Source organism: Drosophila suzukii, chromosome 3 (assembly GCF_043229965.1).
Source record: "Drosophila suzukii chromosome 3, CBGP_Dsuzu_IsoJpt1.0, whole genome shotgun sequence".
NCBI lineage: Eukaryota > Metazoa > Arthropoda > Insecta > Diptera > Drosophilidae > Drosophila > Drosophila suzukii.
The window spans coordinates 12719333-12740846 of record NC_092082.1 but is presented as its reverse complement, the minus strand read 5'-3'; the positions used below and the strand labels follow the sequence as shown (position 1 = coordinate 12740846).

The window sequence follows — 21514 nt, the reverse complement described above, 5'->3', positions numbered from 1 at the left end:
TGATTAAATCGAGTTGTCAACAAGTACAAAATTAGTATAAATCACACTAAACTGGTAAACGAACCACAGCTTCTACCGATTTGAATATTTTTTTCTTACTTTTTGTATAACACTTAGGATAGAATTGCCAAAATTGGAAACTTTTGCTTAGAGGAATTATGAGTGGACTCTGTAAAATTGGATCCTTTAGATTTGTTACTTTCGCTCATCGTTCATTCGTTGCAACAAAAAAATGATATCATTATGCAGTTTTCAAGAGTCTCGAAATCAAATTGTACTTAATATGTATTTAAAAGTTCCTTGCTTTCCCATTTCATGTGATTTGGTGGTGGTGCGGAGTAGTTGAAGCCTTTTTAGTATTCCTCGATCTCTCGTTCAGGCCCGATTTTGCGATCGGCTTGCGACTTTCGGTTGGGTGATATGCGGCCGCGCAGGCGCAACGCGACTTTTGGATTGGGTATGGAATATAGCGGGCAGGAGTTTTACAACTAGAGACAGACTTTCATTAGCAAAATATTGTACTCGGATGTTCAGCGCGTGCGTGTCAATACACATATATGCATTTAGATCATTGATCCGCCATATGAGAGCGTATTTAAATATGGACCAACACAAATAGTTCGAATGTAGATATTGCGTGTCGCAGACTCTTTCAAAATGGATGTATGTACATATCACGCTATTGGCCTAGACAATTTCGTTTCTTTTAGATTTTAGTTGTTGCGGTTTCGGTTTCTTTTTCGTTTCGGTTAAACAGTTTTTAGAGTTTTCAGTTTCAGTTTTCAGTTAGATTTGAGTATCTCGTTGAGCTACTTTCTAGAGTCGCGCTGTGCGTCGCTTTGCATGTTCCATGAACCAACATTTACATTTTCTTTACAAATACATAGTGTTTCTCTTCTCAATACATTTCGTTTTTGTTTTTTGTAAACTTTTTAAATTGTATTTAGAAAATTTGTGTTTTTTTTTTCCTTTTTTAAAACATTTTGCTATAAAAAATACACAGTTTGAAAAATAAAAAACGTTCTCGGTTGTCGTTCTTGCTCGTCTGCGCCTCTCACATTGCATTCTGTTCCATTTCTTTTCGGTTTTTTAACTTTGCCATGTTTTTTGTTTGTTTTTTTAGTTTACTGTAGGGGAGAAGAGGCAGGCGATCATTGTCAGACATGCTTTATAAACATTTGATGTGGTTCCTTGTTCACTTTCTTACGATCTCTACGTTTCTCATAATCCTTATCCGTCTACTCTGCATTGTGTTTATATTTTTTTGTTGTTGCTCAACGATTTTGCTGCTCTGTTGCAATTGTTTGTCATTACAGTTATTTATTGTTTTGCAAAATTTTACAATTTTTTTCTTTCGATTTTTTAATACATATTTATAAATACTTTCATCCTCTCTTAGCTCTGTAAAAATAGATCCATGTTTTCTCGGCTCTTACGCGTGATTTCTTTTTCCCTTTTTATGTATTTTTTGCATTTTTTAACAAATTTTTCAAATTTTTTTGCTTTTAAGTTTTTTTTTGTTTGTATTGTTTGCATTTTTTTGTATTTTTGCTTTTTCTTTTGGAGAGATTTCGTTTTCAAAAAGTTTTTGTTGTTGGTTTTATTTTTGTGGTTGTGGTTGTTTCTTTTTGTATTGTTTTAAATGCCTAAAATTTAGTTAAGAGCTAACATAACATTGGATATCGGTTCTTATCTTTTTTTTGTTTTTTGTTTGTTTTACGTTTCTTTTTCGGTTTGGCTTAACAATAAACATCTTCGTATTTTACTTGTTTATGGTTCTCAAAATGTCTTAGTCGTAATGAATGTTTCGCTTAGTGGCTAATCCGTTTAATCGTAGTCGCTTTGTGGTCGTGCGGAGGGTGGCTAAGTGAGCTGCGCGTGTTTCCAGAATCAGTTATCGGAATCAGTTTCCTGCTTCCCGTTTGCTGCTTCCTGTTTCCGGTTTGTTTACCCTCGAGGTGCTCAGTTGGCCGCACTTGACATCAGTTCGGAGAAGGCGTTCTCCAGACAATTCTTGAGTTCAGCATAGGAGACGATGAGCACCGATTGCTCGTCGCGGGACATCAGTTGCACCTGCAAAATGGGCTGACGTTAGCTTAACGAGTTCTCTGGACCCACTGGTCGACCTTTTCCGACTTTACTTACGCGCTCTATGGAGCCAGCATCCAGCTTGTTGAGGCATTGTACAATGTGTGCGTGATCTAGCCAGGGCCGGCCATCCTCAGTGACGGAATGGAACAAATAATCACGGAATAATTTCAACATGTATCTATCACCAGTCTCGGACCAAGTGCAGTCCAGATTGAAGCTGTTAGGAAAGTAAATTTAACTTATGTCTTCTTTCTCACAAATACTGCTAATATACTTACTCGGGTCGCTCGTTGATGCTGTTTAGTTTAACCAAAATGCGATACAGCCGGCCGTTCTCCATCTCCTTGGCCAGCTCATCCTCCTGCATATCGATTTGGCTCTGCAGGGCATCCAGTTGCGTATAGAAGCGGGCACCAATCATAGGCATCAGATCGGTCACCGAGCGACGGTTATTCGTGGTGAAGAGGTAACTGCGAGTATCAAAGGTTAATATATATAGTAGAGGAGCTATAAAAGCAGACATACACTATGAAGTTTCGCAGATCGGTGGAGTAGTTTCGCGTGACCATATCGATGCTCGACTGGACGTTGTCGCGTTGCACGGATTGAAGGCAGCGACAGGCCAAAGCTAATACTAAGCGTCCCAGAGCGGTCAGATCGTCCTGATGGAATATATAAAGCTACTATTAATATACATTTTATAGTAAAATAAACTTATATCTTACCTGCTGATGCATGTTAACCAGGGCCAAGGGATTGGCCGCATTCGGATCGAATTGCGTAATGTCCGAGATGCAGCAGGAGCTAAACCGTACCCGTTTGCCAGTCACTATGATCTTTGTGGGATCCAGAACCCTGAAGAGAAGGATATGTTAGCATATGGTTAGACAAATATCCTGTGGCTCACTTACTTGCAGGCCAGACCGGCATGGTGGATGGCCTTCAGGCCGGCGGTCAGCTGCATGATGATCGACCAGATGGTGGCCTCCGGCAGCAGTGGTCCATTGCTCGTTCGCTGCATGTTACTCTTATGACTGCAATAATCATATAGTTATTAGTTAAAACAAAACCGAAATCGTGGTCAAAGAATAACCCACCTGAAGGGGCGGGCCTCGCCTTGGAATGGATCAGTGTACCCGTTGGTCTCTGGCGCCGGTGTGAAGTATTTGGCCAGTAATGTTTGTGAGCCGGGATAATAGTCGTACACTAATACTAAAGCTGTGGGTGGCCCGATAAACATTATTGACATGGTAATTAGGGTTTCATTCACCTTAAATATCCCAAACTTCCTCCTTCAGCCTATCAAGTACCACAATATTTCAATCGGAATCAAGGTTAGCGCTCTGTCTTTATCGCCGATCGCAAAGTTAGGTTTTTTTGTGATAATTATACTTTGCTTAGTTAAGATTATGGATTTTGAAGTGTTGTACCATAATTAGCACTAGCAATCGCAATAGAATCCGGCATGCATTAATTATTACTTTTCGGAAAACATGGCCACCCTAAGATAGAAATCACCAAACTTATCTAGTAACTCTTTTTACGTGTTGTAACCTTCTAGACATTACCCCATAATTATAGAGATGACATCGTCCTTAATTCCAAGGAGCAGCATTAAAACCACACTTATAGCTAATGGTTCCAAAGACCTCTCCCCACTTACAGTTATCACCAAATGCTTTCGTCGTGAACACCTCACGCAATTGTACCACATTCGTGTGCTGCAGCTTCTTCCACATCTCCACCAGCGTCATGCACTTGGTCGACTGCAGGCGGAACCCTAATAAAAACGAATTAAAATTAATTAGTTAGGGAAAGTTAAGGAACTCCCTAGATGTACCCACCATGTAACCTTCGCAGACAGTACTTGTAGCCCGTCGTGTTGTGCGTGGCCCTATAAGTGCTGGCGGGGAGCGTGAGCTTGGCGTGCATCGGCTGTGCCGGCGGCTCCAGCGGATACAGCGCATGGTAGTTGTCCACCTCCATCGGCAGGGCGTGCTGCGCAGCCTCCGCTGCGTCCATAATCAGGTTGGAGATCTCGTTGCGGGCAAGGATTTCGGAGCGCATCTCGTCGGGCATAAAGAAGGCCGACTCCAACAGCGTCTTGGGCTGCAGGGTGATCACGTTGGAGGACGGCCCCGGATACACATGCCCCGTGTACATCATGGTCGGCGGAACTCCCGCGCTCATCGGTGCCACAGCACTGACGCCATGGTGTGCCGGATGCGTTGTGTCCACCACCACGGAATTGACAACGGGCTGGTTGTTCTGTGCGTTGGCAGTTGGATAGAAATAGATGGTGCCGCCGACGTTTTCCTACAGATGGATATGGAATATAGAGTATTAGTAAATGTGTTCAAATTAAAGTCCTTTATAGCTTAGAGATATAGATAGAAGAATGCTCTTCCCAGCAGTTATTAAAAACTCGAATTCTTTAGATCTCTGGTTTCTTTCAACTGGAATAGCACTCACCTGATGGACGCTGGTTGGCAGCGATGTGGGAATGGGAGATGCTCCGTGTGGCGTCATCCCATGCGGTGGCGACTTCTCACCGGGTCCTCCGCCCGAGAGCATTGCTGTCGTGGGCGATTCCTGGCGCAGCATGGCGCTTCGTCCCTTGAGCGGCGTCTGGGCGGACATGTTGCTGACGAATGGAGCGGCGGCGGGATTCGGCGGTGCGCCACTGATAGCAATGGGGGCAGAGGTGGCGGACACCGCTCCACCGCCCACTGGCGGCGGATGCTGTTGCTGTTTCTGGGGATGCTGTTGCTGTTGTGCGATGGTGACAGTGGCGATTGAAGCGGACTTTTGCAGGGCGAGCATGGAGGCGCCGCCGTTGGCTGTTTTACTGATGGTCACCGAGGCGGAGGACACCGATGATGTGGAGGAGGGAACTGCGGCGGCGGCTGCTGCGGCGGCTGCTGCTGCTGCGGCTGCTGTTAACCCATTGACGCCGTTGAGCCCATTACTCAATTGCATGGGCGCGTGCTGATATGGTGCGTAGAAGTTGGGGGTCGAGCTTATGCGCGTTGGAATGAACTCGGGCGACTGCGGCGTGACCTATGGGGAATCCATTGAAGAATATTTGTTAGTAAAAAGTCAAAATAAATGTTTCGATTTTCTAATTCGGCAAGAGTTGCCTCAAATTGGTAGCCTTTAACTTGGTTTTTCAAGTAATTAGCAAAATTTATTTTCCGATTTCAAATTGAAAGTAAATGTTTAAATCCATTTGGGTAATCTCTTGCCAAATTCGAGAATTAAAACACACCTGTAAGGAACACGTAGATAGACACTTTTATACATTTCGGAGGATAAGACTAAATATAGTAAGACTAAACTACTACACTAAAGGGCTAATATAATAAACCTCTACGGTAACATTTACAAGTCTAACGCATTTCGTGGATGTCACAGAAAACAATGGGAAGGGGAACCAGATATTTACGGCTTTACCTGGGACTTTTTATTTAGGGGCGAATCCAAATTAAGTAGTGAGAACCCGTTATTCAGCCCATAACCGCTCGTTGTGGCGATATTCTGTCGGTTCTGAGATGATACACCAAAAATCGGAGTAGACGGATAGATAGAAATTCAGAGAAATACAAAGAAAACAGAGAGAATAATTCAGTTGTGCTGGGTATTGAAAATTAAAGATAGCAGAGCAAATTATAAATGGATCATAAGAGTTGTATTTATGGATGGGGTTTAAGAGGATTGTTCAAAATATCGTTAGTTTAAGTGCTGTCTGCTAAAAATACTATTTTTTCGAGTGTTTGTCGCGTCTATGCAACCATTATCTTATCTGAAGTCCACAACTTGAAATATCAGACATTGCAGTGCCATTACTATTAAAGACTGAGGCTAAAAGTCTTTTGTTCTAAATGTTTTAAAAAATGTACTTGTTCGAGTCTTAAAATTTTCAGTACAATATATAAACAGAACTCTTGAGATTCATTATAACTATATATTTATATATAAAATACATAGAGTTTTGGTCCCCAAAGTCTGGCTTCCTATGTGGATTGGAATATAACAATTCCATTAAATTATCAAGAATGGCACATATGCCCCATATCTTAATTTCTGGGTCCCCTATAACTACAAAAAGTCTCAGAATTGCGTATATTTAATTGATTAATATTTGTCATGGTATTGCAGCTTATACTCATTGAATTGTTCCATTTGATTTGATGATCTTTGAATTTTAAAAGTGAATTGAGCGGCAAATGTACCGCCTATTCCCATTAATTTCCGTACATTTTTCCATTAGCACAATTCCATGGCAATTATGCGGTTCGCACATTAAAATTTTATTGTTAATAATTCTCGAGCTTTTCAAGATTCGCAAAACTTATATGTACAGTTTGGCTAAACCAGAGGGAATACAAAAAAAATCCATGCATAAACACAAATTGATATTTAACGTGCATATACGACTTATATGGCACTTTGTGTGTCAGTGGACCCAAAAATAAAATAAGAAATAACCGAAAAAAGTCGGTCAAGTGTATATTATGTGCGACTGAGCGTTGAAATTGAAATGGTTCGAGTAAATTGAGTGAAAACAAATAAAGCATAATTAAAAATACTTGAGCAAACGTGGCCAGCTGTTAACTTGGCCGCCAACAGCTGGTTTCAGTGGGTGGCTTTTTGCTTGGGTTGTTATTATTATCTTCCCCTTAAATTGTTATCGCCTTGTTTTCGTTCTCATTTTTTGGCAGGGGGCGGAGAACTTTGATAAAAAGTTTTTGGAGGCAGGGAAAAGTAAACTTACCATATAAGTTGCGAGTTTACTCTCTGACGGTATACCATTCGTTGGCGAGAAGAAAATTGGATCCATAGCAGCCGTATCTACAAAATAGAGCAGGAAAGAGAAGGAATTATTATAGAGAGAGTTGCGTTACACACGATAATTGATTAGAAATCAATTAAGCAAACATCAACATGAATACTATGTGTGTGTGGTGTTTGTGCGATAAGCCTACCCCATCAAACTATTCCGTACCCCCTTCATCCCTCTACCCGAAATTTGTATATATTACTTGTTATTTTCCACAGTTATCGATACGACGATAACGCGCGTAGACCCCAACATTTTTGGAGTATGCGCAATATGTATGTATTGTTGTTCTGGTTCTGGTTCTCCTGCTTCTTCTTGGGACTCCAGGTCAAAGCATATGAAAGCCAAGACGCAATTTCTGCGGTAAACAACCGAGCCGACAAACTTAGAATTTAGCAATTCGCGCATTTAACAAAAAAAAAATAATACAGCAGGGAATATATATATAGAATCTGTACATGTTTTGGTGAGGTTACTCAGGTGTTAATCACAATACCTTCCTCCTATGTTGACCACTCGGAAGCAGCGCCGTCATGACTAATCAACGTTTCTATGCTGAATTCATACTCTGCTCATAAAGTTCCCTGATTTTTGAACGCCTCCTCCTCCACCGGATATCTGAGTGTTGAATCAATGCTAAGCAGACTCGACTCGTTTCGAATGCAAGTGACTTTGCCTTGGCCAAACACCGAAAGTGAAAAATTCAATTTCAAAAGCGAAACATTTGATTCGGGGTACGGGGCCAATGCCTCTTGCCAATGTACGAAGAGAAAACAAGTGATATTGGCCTTGAATTCGCTATATAGCTTATACACGAACACGTAAAAACATTTTATATTTATATGGAGCAGGTTGTATTCGCTATTCGTGCATTTTCGGGGAGGCAAACGACAGCCAGAGAATATATTGAATAATTGACTGAATATTTATAGGCCTTATTCGGCGTTTTCGACATTAAATAACTGCCAATATGTGGAATATTTCACAAGCATTAAATATGTCAAATGGAATATGCTAATTTTTATAGTTACAAAGGGTTTTCGTATTTTTAAGCTCTCAAAAAAAATATTATTTAAGAGAACAATCCTTAAAATATCAAAAATATTCCCAGACTTCAAAAAGGAAACAGTATTTCAATCATAAGGGGGGTTAATCATTTGTTTTCTTCTATAGGGTACCCAGAATTCATGGACCCAAAATGTTGTTTACAAAATGCGAGATTACTGTTGCTGTTGATGATGATGCTCTGGCCATATAAGCAATAATTCGTAGCCTGATTTTATTTATTTGACTTCGAATTGAAAAACAAACACACAAACGAACCGAACGCAAACGATTTAATTGAATGCCTACATATGCTAATGGTAATTATTATGTGTGCTTTCATTTATTTATATTTTGTGCACTGGGCTGGGTAATTAGTGGGAGGAGCAGGTGGGCGGCGATAACCTGTTAAGGCAGGGCGACAGTTTTGAAGCCACAATCAGGTGTCGTCTACGGTTTTGCAGCCGAAAACTTACTTGAACATGGCCAGAATCAAAGTTGTTTTACACTCACTTTACATAAATCGTTAGCCACTGGTTGTTTGTTGGCATGACGTCGGCAGAAAAAACTATATGGCTATGTGTCTATATTTTAGGGTTTACGTGAGCAAGTTTGCTGTTCGGTTATATATATAATATACATATATCTACACATAGAAAACCGATGATTATTGGGCCGTTGCCTTATGCTGCGTTTCGCGGTGAAATGGACAGCTTTAGCTTTGTTTTGCTTCAAAGATCACGAACGCGTTCATGAAAACGCCACACTCAGATATATACGGTCGAGTATATACATATATATATATAGATAGTCACACGTTTGGGGAGCAGGCCAAACAATAACAAAAAGTGTGCTGTTACGTCACTTAAAGTGAATATGTAGATGTGGCAGAGCGGTATGGATGGTCTACCATTTACATTTACCGTTTACCGCCCAGCTCAGCTCACTGAGTTGCTATTATTCAAAAAGAGGGAGAGCCGCGCAATTGTTTTTGTCTTTGGCCGGCGCAAGTGTAAGTGTAATGAATATGCAAGCGGTGAAAATAACACATCGGATCGGTTCGAAAATCGGGGAGCCAACAGACCATCGATCGCGCCACGAACCGAGCGGCAGCGCAGCGTTCTCTAAACTGAAAACCCCAGCCGCCTTTTTGCTTTGGGGAAACGCGGCTGCGAACGACTGCGCACAGTGGTCGAGATGGTAGAAATAGGGGGAGAAATATTTTAGTTGATAACCAGTATAGATTTTTCCGATGTTGTTTTTTAGCTCATGTTGAAAAGGCTATTTTCAAATTTTGCCTCAATACGAAATGAATGAAAATGACTTATATTTAATTTTAGAAGATGACATTCCAAATTTATATCTCTAAAAAGTTGAATAGTAAGAATATGACTTAATTGTTTTTTTTTTTAAATTTATCTGAATACTTTAATTTTTTAATTGTGATTCATAAATCATTGAAAGAATTTATTTATTTTCAGCTCTACTGGGGATGATCATAAAAAACAAACGGTCAATATTATTTTAAGAAAAAAGTCCTTTTTTGAGGCTAAATTTGAAAATATTATTTTGAAATTGCAGAAGTTTTGTAGTTAAAATAGAAAGAAATTTTAGAGTTTAAGGTTACCAACTTTAGTTTGTACCAAAGCTAATTTAACCCACTGTGCCGAGGGACCCAACAAAGAGAGAGAGAAAGATAGAGAGGGGGCCAAACCAAGAGCAAGAGTCTTGGCCCCACAGTGCGTGTCAAACTGTGTGACGATGACAGACGAGCGGCGAAGACAAAGTGGGCGTGTGTGGTGTGGGCTCTGCTCGCTCGTCCGCCCGATTAACTGTACATATGTGGCCACAGCTGCAGTTGTTGTAGTTGTTTTGATATTGCTACAGATACAGTCAAACCCTCATACCTTGATTTTTACCAACCGAAGTTGGTCAGCAGAAGATCTATTCAATGTGATCTTTTACCTTAAATTATCAAAATTTCAGTTTCTATGTAAAGATATTCAAAATAATAATACTTTGAGTTTTTTGTGGAATATATTTGCATGTGCTATAAACAATATTTTGAGCATTTCCAGATCATGAATTTGGTAATTTTTCTAAACATATGCTGGCAGCTATCTTGGTAGTTAGAAAATTAACATTAAAAACAACTAAAAAACAGGTCTATCAATCATTTTTGCCAATTATTATGTCGCTTTATCAAGCTGGGAAACGTATTTATATCTACTTATAATTTTCCCATAATTGTAGTTTGTATTACTAAATTCCACTGTACTGGGAAAGTTCAAGCTCTGCAGGCACACGCGCCACAGTAAGAACAATGAAAATCCATTGGCGTTGTTTGTTTGTTTGTTTATTTCTCTTACAGCACCGAAGTGCCCACAGTTTGAGAAGCGCCCAGCCTCGGTTCCAATGACCTTTATATCCCCCGAATGCATTCCTTACAAAAGTTAAGATCGTTTCGGGCTTGATAATATAAAGATCAATATTTAATAGCTGACTTAAAAATAGATTCTATTTGATATTTTCTCTAATATCAGGTTTACTTTTAAAGGGAAATAACCTAACGATTATCAATATTTTTGTCGATGCAATCATGTGTTAGTCCATCTCCGAAACAAGTATTTTGCGGATTCTAATTATGAGAGTGGGGCATGCTCGGGGCCTGTAAGCGATCATCTGATAAGTTCACATCCAAATGGGGAGCATTTTGGGAGGGAGGGGGTGTACCAACACACGTGGCCATCGCTATATGGCATGCAAAGCTCCCAGTGTAATAATAATTCACTCGCACACATTTGTAAGTACATTATAAATGAAATATTTATAGCCAAGGCTCTGGCTTCATTATCAGCCCAACCGCAGTCAAACGCTAACACACTGAAATCTGTGTACATAAAGACAGATACCTATAAGGTGTACATAATGGTAACTATAGGCACATATTAATTGGCCCCCAACATGATTTCCTGTGCGAGATCATAACAAATGGGTAGAAATCAAATATAAAGAGCCCCAAACCCAGAACTACGAGCCCCCCTTAAAGTGTCATTCGAAGTTAGATGATAAGGAGACACTTCACCTACAAAGGAAAAAGATAAGAACCCATAAGTCAAGAATATGTATTTTCTGTAATTGAAAAATATAACAGAGGGAGAGAGCCATTTCGTTTCAAAGATAACAAGAACCTATGGGTTTGTCAAAGGAGAGGTTCCGATAATATGGGTTCTTCCTAAAACAACAACTTTGCAATTAGTTTACAACGCGTTTGGCACCATGCATTATAAATAATAACAGCTTCAGGTTAATAGTGATCAAGTGAGAGATTAACACCTTTAAATTGCTTTATTGATGAGTGAAAATGTACTAAAGAACAAATTGCTTTTAATAATGAAGCAACTTAAAACATTACAGTCGTTAGGTGGCAAAACGAGTAAATAATGCTGGATGCGCTTGAACTTTGAGCTTTGCTTTGCTTTTAAGATAATATTTCCATATTTACTGCTGAATATTTTAAGTGTCTATGTAGCACTTAAAGTTTGTCAAAACCAATAGTGGTTTACCATAGAATATTTTTATAGGGGTTTGTCAATTATGACAACATGACTGTTTTGACATATTAAATTGAAACTTGGAATACAATCTGGTCTACAAAGTGCTTTTATCTATTATGCATAGTTTTGTAGAAAAATTTCTAGTTATTCTTCTCTAATTTAAAATGGTTTAGTTAAATGTTTTCTCACGAGTCTTCCTCCATGTGGTTAGAAAATAAATGAATTCCGTTGGTGGGAACCCATCAACGATATTGCTCTTCTGCCCGGCTTCTGTTCTCTGGGCCGCGTCTCTAAACTTGGCCAACAGAACCGTAAACCGCTTGTCAATCGCTTTTTACTGCCGATCGCAATCTGAGCTCGATATCGGACAAAGCTAACCTCAGAGAGCTGTGAGTTGAGCTGAGCTGAGCTGTTTTTTCGTTGTTGTTGTTTTTTTTTCTTGGCCAACAGACAAGTTTGGTTGGTTTACTGCCAGCGGCAAAAAGGCAACACCACCAAGCGGCAGAAACACGGCAGCCAGCAACAGTTTGACCCAATTTTTCGCTGAGCAACAACAGCTGCTTTCAATCATAGACGCTTGAGCCGAACAGCTGTGCAAGCGCTTTAATCGGGGGATGAGGTCAAATCAGGGGGGTTTTTTTCAGGGGCTAGATAATATCTACTGGATAACTATATTTGAAGCGCAACTCACACAACACTGGCCAGCAAAAAAAAAACAATTACGAAAGCCGCAAAGAAAACGAAAACGTCCGAAATGTAAATTGTGTGTAAATATGTACACATGAAATTAAGCCTACTCGCTTTATTTTATTTATTCGCCGTTCGTATTCATTTTCGTATGCATGCGATTTCGACAGCGCGAAGTTTTAAATTTTCGAAATGCGGCCATCGAGTTGACAAAGAAAACATTGGGGGGTTATAAAACGGGTGAGGGGTCTTTCAAGTGGGGGGGAGGTGACACCAGTAGCGGAAGTTGTAAATGTGAAGCGGGCCGCAAAATGATATGCAGACTGAAAGGGCGCAACAGTCAAACTTCCCTAATTCAAACAGATACCTTTCAAATTTTAAAGCGGTAAAAATGGTATTTAGCAGCCATGTGTTGGATATATAATACAAGATCAAATCGTAAAACTATAATGGAAACTATTAAATTGATTGAAAATATATTATTTTACTAAGAAAAGGCTTGTATTATAAATATCTTTAAAGCAAAATAAATATTTAATAAAGTAACACTTCTTTAGCGATCATGAGTTGAACAAAGTTTTGAAATTCTCGCAACATATGGCGAAATTGTTCCCTTTAAATGTTTAAGTCGTATTTCTTAAACTTTATTTAGAAACGCTAGTTATTGCAAAATTTGTGTTTAGCAGGAAGTGGTTCTTAAAAAGTTCCAGTTATTTTATACACTTGGCCTTAGAAATGCTGTTATCATTAGATTATTTAAAGCTGGAAGTTACGTTTCATATTATAAAATTTATAAGTCTGGGTTGTGCCAACTGAGTTATATATTATTAATTAATAATTACTCAGTTCAGTATGGAATAAACTCTATAAAGTTAACATGGGGAAGTTTGAGCTGAGGAAGTTGGACTGTAGAAATGAAGCTCATTGTGAAAGTTCTTCGTGTCACCCTATATCTCCCCCCTCTTTCGCCCACCAGACAGATTCTTCTTCTTTGTGGGTCTCAGTTTCAGAGTCAGCATTTGATTGATGCCCCCGTGTGGTGATTGACGGCAAAAGCAACAACACTACCTCGGGGGTTAAAACTTGTCACGCATTATATTCCGATTCTCAACTCTTTTTTTGTTGTATTATTTTTATCGCTCCACTTTTCCAGCGCGTTAACCGTTAAGACTTCCACACCAACACTAACACACAGACACAGACATTGAAGCTCACTCACACACTCGCATTTGATAATTCCAGAGACAGGGGCGTAGGTGTCGAAAAAAGGGGTCGTGGGTTAAGTTTAACAGGCGTTTTAAAAACCCCGCCGTTTGCTCACGTTCGCGACCGCTGCCAAAGAGTGACTAACAAAAAAACACACAAAAAGCAAAGCACCGCAATGAGACAGAGACAGAGAGAGAGAGAGGAGAAACGGAGACTCAGAGAGACGCGAGAAAATAAAATAAAAAGCAAACACCTCTCAACACAAAAACACGAAGCAAAGTGCAAAAGCAAACAGCCAAGCGCAACAATGCGAGAACAACAAAAACAAACATCTGTAAAAACAAAAAGAAAATTAAATCCCCAGCAGAGCGAAACAAAACAGCAAAAGGCAAAAAGACAAAACACAAAAGTCGCGAGCGCGTGATAATACAGTTTTAGGGGCACTGGGCACCCCAGATAATTCCGAATATTCCCAGAAGTGAAGGAACCTAGAATTGATAATGGAAAATAAAAATATTGAGGGGGCACCCTCTCGATAGAAAACTGCCAATTCAGGTAAACAAATATTACATATTTAAAAGTAATTTATTTTAGTAGTGATTAGCCTATCAATAAATTGGTTCTAACTTTAATTCTTTTGAAACTTTTTTTTAAACGATTATGATTTTGAAAATTGTTAAACTTGAATGGCTCTTTGTAATTTGAATTGATCGTTTTTTATCACTAAAAACTTAGTAAGTGAATACGGTCAATTAATCTTATTAGAATCTTATATTATACTGACACACTTGAATATCCTAATTTGAAATTTTTAAATAAATATTCTTCTATTCTATTCTATTCTTCTATTTTCACGTGGGTATACAATTACAGCTTATAGAGTGATCGTTTTAAAATATGTGTAAGTTTCCCTTTTAACGAAATCCAAGTTTCGATTAAAACTTTTTATGAAAAATTCTGTATAGTGGCTCTATAATAATATATATTATTAATATATTATTTATTTCATAGAAGTATTCACCTCCAATTCGCACAATTACGACGGAAAAAAGCTTTTTAACTTAATTTATTCCTACTCGTATCCTATACCTATCATATTGAAATTTAAAGCAAGAATAATGATGTCTGGAAGCTGTGGAAAACATCTCCATATGGCGACGCATAGGGAAAGTTAAGACTTACGCAGAATCGCGCCTGGCTAACAACTCCCCTTCCCATTTGCATACAACGCACCGGAAATCCGTGCTGTTGGCCAGCATGGAACTGAAGATAATGACACCGACCACAGGCAATAAAACTGGCCGAGACTCGCTGCTCCACTCCACCGATTGCCATATTGTTCGGCACGTGTCCGGACCACGCACTTGGCCAAATTGCTTTATGACCACCAGACTGTGGGCCCAGGCCCAGCGGCGTATTTACGAGATATTCAAGGGATATATCCCATTATAATGGCAGGGAAATGAGAAATGCGAAATGGGAAATGGGCGGAACACCCCGGTGTATGAGTAATGCGTGTGTGCACAACATTTTTGGCCCAAGGGCGCAATGTGATTTTTGGCAAGCCAAGTAGCGAATGCGAAATTAAATAGCCAAAGTGACAAAAGGGGAGAAAGGCGGAGAAAGGAGAAAGGCAAGGGAAACACCATGCTGTTGTCATTATTAGCCGCTTTTGCCAAAAAAAACAAAGGCGAAATGCTAAGATATGCAAAAGAATGATGCGTGCCAACAAAAGAATGTGTTGCATACTTTCTTGCGCTATGCCTTGGAATTTCGCGGGGAAATGAAAACAAAAGGGAAAACTAGTGTAAAAGCTGCTGCAATAACAAAAGTGACAAGTGTGGCACATTAGCGTCGTCAACTTGTCTGCAATATCGCTCGAAACGCTATAATTTAATTATGGGTCACAAAAGAAACGAAGCGAGTCCCATAAAGGGGGATTTTCACGCTTAAATCGCGATAATTCCGAAATGTGATGCTTAATTACAGCCCCCATCACGATATTCTGTCGTCGAGATTATCTTAAAAGAATGTAAGCCCAAGGTCTCACAAGTTGGCAACAGAAAAGCCTCGTAATCGTTGGTATTTCGAATTAGTTTAGAAAAAGCCACATTTTGATTGTATCCTTAAGCAATGGATTAAATGGATTAAACCTCCTACAGCATTTCTTTTTATATATAAAGTTCCATACAAACTCTATCTTCAAGCCCACAATCAATAATTTCCCCATTTTATTCAATCTATAGTGTTTATTTTTGTTTTGATTATCGTGACTAGATATCATTGTTAAAAACAATGACACAAAAAATGAGTCAGATGTAAAAGAAAAGCTGACTAGCTAAAAATAAACTTGATAAATAATAATAAAAGCATGCAAACCCCATTCCAGAGAACACCTAAAAAATGATATAACTAAATTTAGCGATATAAACAATGAAGATTGAAGGAACGCTGGGGAAAAAGTTGTTTGCAAACAATTTCCGTGAAATTTTGTAAATAAATTGGGAAGAGGAGGCTTCCCGTCGCGGCAGACAACAAACTCGGGTATAATCAATCGATAGTAATGTTTTTTTTTTAGCTTTTATAGTTCGCCAGACTCTGGCACATTTTCCCTGCTATTTTCGATACAGTTTTCATGTTTCGTGCACTTGTCGCATAATAAAAACGGAAGAACAAAAGCAAAAACCTTTCACAAATCGTTCGACAATAAAAAAGTTGATAGAAATAAAATTAAGCTTGTCTCTTGTTTTTATTTTTTGTTGAGATGAATCGAGTGGTGGTAAGTGGGGGCGGTACTTTTTGAGGAAGCTTTTAGTTGGTGCGTCAATAAAGTTGAGCAAAAATATTTGCACAGCGTTCAACCGACAAACAAACGGCGCTTTCCTTTTGTTGCTCGCTGTTTTATGGGCCATAAACAAAGGCCCAAATTGAATGTTTTGGCGATTGAAACCCAGAGAGATGGTGGAACTGGCCAACAGCTGGTCTGGAGACCCCATTAAAGATGACCATATACACAGAACCAGTTGCTCGCCAGTTTTTCACTGTAAACCAAACGTTCTAACGTCACGAGAAGGCACAGCAAAATGGTTAAAATTATGGCCACAAATCATGAAGTAATACGTTTTAATGCCCTTAACTGTCAGCCATTAGGCTTATAAAAAAAAATGGAACACATATTGGTGATTAAATTGTGTAGAAGGAAGTGTTCTTGATTTTTAAATCGCATTGGCCAACTTAAAAATGGCAAATTGGGGTAATAAAGCTTGTCACTTGCAATTAATGGTCAAAAATAGGTTGTGTTTGGTACTGAAAACGCAAAAAACCCTTTTGTTAAAGAAGTCAATACAATAGTTTTGAGATCATACTTCAAATTTAACTTTTCCGGTTTCTAGCAAGGTGTAACCCTCTGTTTTTGGTCAAAAAATGAATACATATAGACAGACAGATTAGAGTCCAGAGCTCAAGATCTCCAATTTCGTCTGAGCCTCTCTTGTTTACGCAAAAAAAAAACAACCCAAAACAGTTGAGGGGCGAGTGGTGGAAAAAGGAGCGACTTGGTAAACCAGTTTTCAATTGCACCCGACCAGAACGGACCCCGTCGGGAGAGGAAAAGGCGACCGAGGAGGATGAGAAGGAAAAACAGTGAGTGGTAGGGCCATCAACAGGTAACCCAGTGCACCTACAGACAACGCTGCACCATCCAGAAGTTGCCATCACCATCACCATCATCATATTGTACACCATTGTGCCATGGTATCAACGTATCATCGTATCACCGGAGTCAATGTATTTCCGTCAGCTGCCGTTGGCCTCTGCTTGGAAAGAGCTGCTATTGTTGATATTGCTGTAGTTCTGGTTCCCTGTTGTTTTGACGCCACCAAAGAGTTGATCGGGCTGAATTTTCGGCTCTGCAAACGGGTTTAAGTGTGCATCCATATCCATCCAGCCCAGACAACCCCCTCTCCGATACATTTTCTCAGGCTTTCCAATTGTTTTTATACCCTTGCAGATGGTACTATAGATCCTAAGTTAGTTTAAATTCGAGTATCCTTTATACAATGATATATTTAATATAATATAAAGTCTGCATATAAAGATTTTCTTTTCATAACATTTTATTGAAAACATTATTCCTTTATCCCAATTCCAAATATGGTTTACAAAACAGAAATTCCCAATTTTGGAGTAGTACATTCCATAACATATTATAGCAATAAGATCATCTGGCATTAAATTATAGCATTAATCTTGCGATATAGCAGTCAGAAAGTGGGAAACCCTGAAATCATGAGATCACCGTGTAAAATTACAATATTTTTTCGCTGAATGATATAGTGTTATATTACATTATGGTAAAGCCACCCCGAAAAAAGAGTATCCCATGGCTTCAGCGCCCGTAAGAAACCATTCTTTATTGTCTTATTGTTTTGGTTTTGGCAAAGGGCAGGGAATCGAGGAAGTGGTTTTTCCTGCCGTACCTGTATGAGTTTCCCTATTTCGGGCTCTGTGTATTCCCACCTCATTCGCAGGACAAAGAAAATGCATGAGAATGCAGAGTGTGGAACTTGTTCCTGATCCCAGAGGGGTTGCAAGGAGCAGAAAATGGGAATCTGAGAGTTTCCAGGAACAAAAGGCACTAAAAGAAAAACGATAATCGATGGCATCGAAGCGAGGAATGCACGTAATTAAAGGGAAGTGTATAGATTGTTCTGGGGTAGATTGATTACGGCCAGATTCTCGGTTCCCGGCTCTCAGTCCACAGCTTCATACCGTCCTTATGCCCATCCTCCATCCTCCATCGCCTCTTTTGTTCCTTGGTCACGTCCATGTAATTGCCAATAATCACAATATGCGCTTCGGTAAGAAAATTCAATTTACATGCCGCCAGTGGAGCGAAAAAAGCGAGAGAGCGGCAGAGAATTGAATTACAGGATGACCCCGGTGAGAACGCTTATGAAATATGCCAAAGGTGACTTTCAATTAAATGCCACCTAGACAGTGGCGCGCGAAGGACTTAAAAAGAGGGTGAAGAAAGTAAATACCAGTAACCATAGCAATGATATATATCAATTTAAAAAAAAAGAAAAAATATGGGTACTATAAAAAATTGACCTTTGAAAAATTTCAAAGTAAGTAAATGTATCGTTGGTAGATAAGTTTGTAAAGAAAAAATTGGGTGAAAAAAGAAAATAGCGTAGTACAAAAAAGTACATTTTACCAGTAAAAGTTAATACTACATTTTTAAAATTTTTAAAAATTAGGTGATATACAAATATTATTTTGACCTTTAAAAATGTCATATGTTTAAAAAATGTCATATTTTTCTGAATTATGCTTGTTGACAGTAATTAAATGTATTGTTAGTATTTATGTATCTATAAAAAACCTCTTTATATTCAAGGTAAAAGAAATATAAAATTGTATGTAAATGATTGTAAATGAAAATCCTTTATCTAAAACTGCATTTCGGTTAAGCATATAAGGAACTCGTTCAGTGGGGGGCAAAAGACCTCCGAAATCGCTAGCCCCCCCTGCCTACGCCCCTGCCACCAGCTGTGTTTCCTCTCTTTCGTTCCCTGCGTTTGTTGTGTTTGATTTCTTTGCTTGACTTTGTTTTTGCTTACCTGCCGGGAAGAAATTGTTCAAGAACGTTGACATTTTTCTCTCTCGCTCCCGCCTTCACCTCTTCCTCTTTCCTTCTCTTTCGTTACGCTTTGTTTTTGTTTTCGTTATAATATGCACTGAGTAAAAAACACTTTTTCTTGTTTTTGCTTCTTTTTTCTTTTTCGTTTTTTTTTCGATTTTTTTTTCAGTTCTTTTTAATTATTTTGTAGAAAATATTGAAACAAAAATTTAAATAATACATACAATCCGCGCTTAACTGCTAAATTTCACATTACACATTTTCACATCGTACGTTTCAAAATATATATATTTTTTTTTATTTTTTTAGCTTTTCACGAAAGTTTTTTGCTGTTGAAATGCATTTTCGGGCAAATGATTAGCAATTGAGGCGCGACGACTGTAAAAGGCGAAAAAGAGAAGAATATTTTATATTAAAACAAATAATGGTAAATGAAAAGCATTGGTTTGTTTTTGGCAAAATGAAATCCCCCAAAGCAACAGTGAGTGGGAGTGAGAGGGGTGTAGAGCTGGGAAATCATTTTAATTTCCAAATTGAGTGTGTGTGGGTGGGTGTTTGGGGACGCTTTTTCACACATATACAGACAGAATTGCGCGCATATTTGTTTTACATTTTTCCACACTTTTTATTCGCACTCTACGTCTCATATTTTTAGAGTTTTATATTTAACACAATCCAAAAAACACATACACACTTAACCAGCATATTGCCAAGCAAATTGACCGTTTTATTGGCAGAAATTGTCTTTTTTCTTTGCAGTATTTATTTAATCTGGTGTTATCCTCCAATGGAGTTGTTATATATATAATTTTCATTACCATTTCCTAACCGTTTTTGCAAATAAGAAAAACGCAACACACACACCGCGCGATTGGCGCTGCACGAATGAAGAAAACGCAAAGAAGATCCAACAGCCAAGCCAAATGGAGTCCACAAACGACCCCCGAGTGGTGTATGTATGTATGTGCATTCGTTTGTGTGTGTGTGTGCACAGGAGCTCGGATAAAAACAACAACAATTGCCAGCTGTGTGTGCAACACAGTGGATGTGGGTCCTATTGGAGGAGTGGTGGGAAAATGTCCGCATTCAAGGGGTTACATGGGTTTTACAGCATCTAAAAAAATATTAAATGCAAGCATTGGCGATAATAACTCTGTGGTTACAGAAGATCATTTTACTTTGCATTTGGAATTTAAGTTTAAAATGTTTTTTATTTTAATTGTAATCAAAATTTGAAAATAAACTGTATTGTTTTAAGAGAAATGTTTTAAAACCAATTCGTATGTGACATTTTTATAGATATTATATATTTTAAAGATGTTTAACTTAAAAAAAAAAAGATTTTTTGTTGAGGTTTTAGAGTTCAAGTTTGAAACTGGATATGAACCTTATAATAAAAAATCATTTTTGAAACTATTGAGCCCCTGTAACTCCTAAAGTGGCCAGGATATTTTGCAGAAGCCCTAGCAATTGGCGTTGTTATACACACATCCCTAAATACATAGATATGTACATATGTATTCAGCTAGGGGGAGTTCAACAGGACCCAACAGCTGGCCACAGGTTGCATTCCACATAGAGAAATGTAAAAGCACGAGCCCCACACAAGATCCACACTCCAGCCATATTTGTGGAACGCGACAAACAGCTGGCATGGCAAGGGGGAGGAGAGAAGGAAGAGCGAAAAAGGAAGAAATTTAAGAGGTAAAAAGGTAACAAAAATGGCCAAGGGGAAATATAATTAAATATAGCAATCATTTTTTAGTACAAACTTATGGATATAGTTGAAATTCACTCGAAAAAAATAATTTTAGAACTTTTTTTTTAATAGGTTCTTATATTAAACATCTAATAATTAAATATCCATATTATAAGTACCTTATATACTTTGAGATTTATGTACTTTTTTTAATGTTTGTCTGATCACCAAAAATAAAGCCACCTTTACCACTCTTTTCTTAAGACGCATTTTGGTCCAAATTACTGTTGCTTTAACTAAACAGATAACAAATAGATATAGTTTATGTTTAACAAACAAAAGTTTATGTTTTTTGTTGTCTTTTTTTGTTATTCTTTTAATTGCTGCCGCTGTTGCACACACACACACACAAGCAAACACAACGCTGCCGCACACCGACGCGGTACCAATATTTCTGCATAAAAAAGTGCGCTTTTTGGTTTAAAAACACACAACTTTTCTGCACTCACCGCCCACTCACTAGTCACAGGAGGTTAGTTTAACAATTCATTTATTATTATCCCTTTTTTTGCACAACTTACAGAACTCAAAATTATTTATTTCTTACATGTTAGCCTATCGATAAGGCCTCTTCTTCTTCGATTTCAGGTGGCGTTATTACCCCCAACATATCGAAATCGCCGCTGCCGAGACCAGGGCTGCGTAACTGGTGGTGTAGTGTTGGTCAAGATTTTAAATTTGGCGCG

At 38.6% G+C, this 21514-nt stretch overlaps 1 protein-coding gene across 12 annotated transcripts; it reads right to left on the bottom strand.

The window, feature by feature from the left end:
- Window positions 1–981: 981 nt before the first annotated feature.
- On the bottom strand, window positions 982–21423 carry PAN3 (Poly(A) specific ribonuclease subunit PAN3). 12 transcript variants are annotated; one of them, XM_017070795.4, is made up of 14 exons: window positions 21350–21412; window positions 19050–19447; window positions 6866–6942; window positions 5545–5637; window positions 4564–5151; window positions 3936–4407; window positions 3755–3871; window positions 3189–3309; window positions 3003–3125; window positions 2817–2946; window positions 2617–2753; window positions 2370–2561; window positions 2146–2308; window positions 982–2073 (listed from the first exon to the last, which is right to left on the bottom strand). In XM_017070795.4, the coding sequence occupies exons 2-14, from the start codon at window positions 19081–19083 to the stop codon at window positions 1963–1965; spliced, it is 2358 nt and encodes a 785-aa protein (XP_016926284.3). In that variant the 5' UTR covers window positions 19084–19447; window positions 21350–21412; the 3' UTR covers window positions 982–1962. The 12 variants fall into 12 exon arrangements, with proteins under 12 accessions (XP_016926284.3, XP_036670612.3, XP_016926290.3 ...); XM_036814717.3 differs by lacking the exon at window positions 21350–21412 and adding an exon at window positions 19888–19991; XM_017070801.4 differs by lacking the exon at window positions 5545–5637.
- Window positions 21424–21514: the final 91 nt, after the last annotated feature.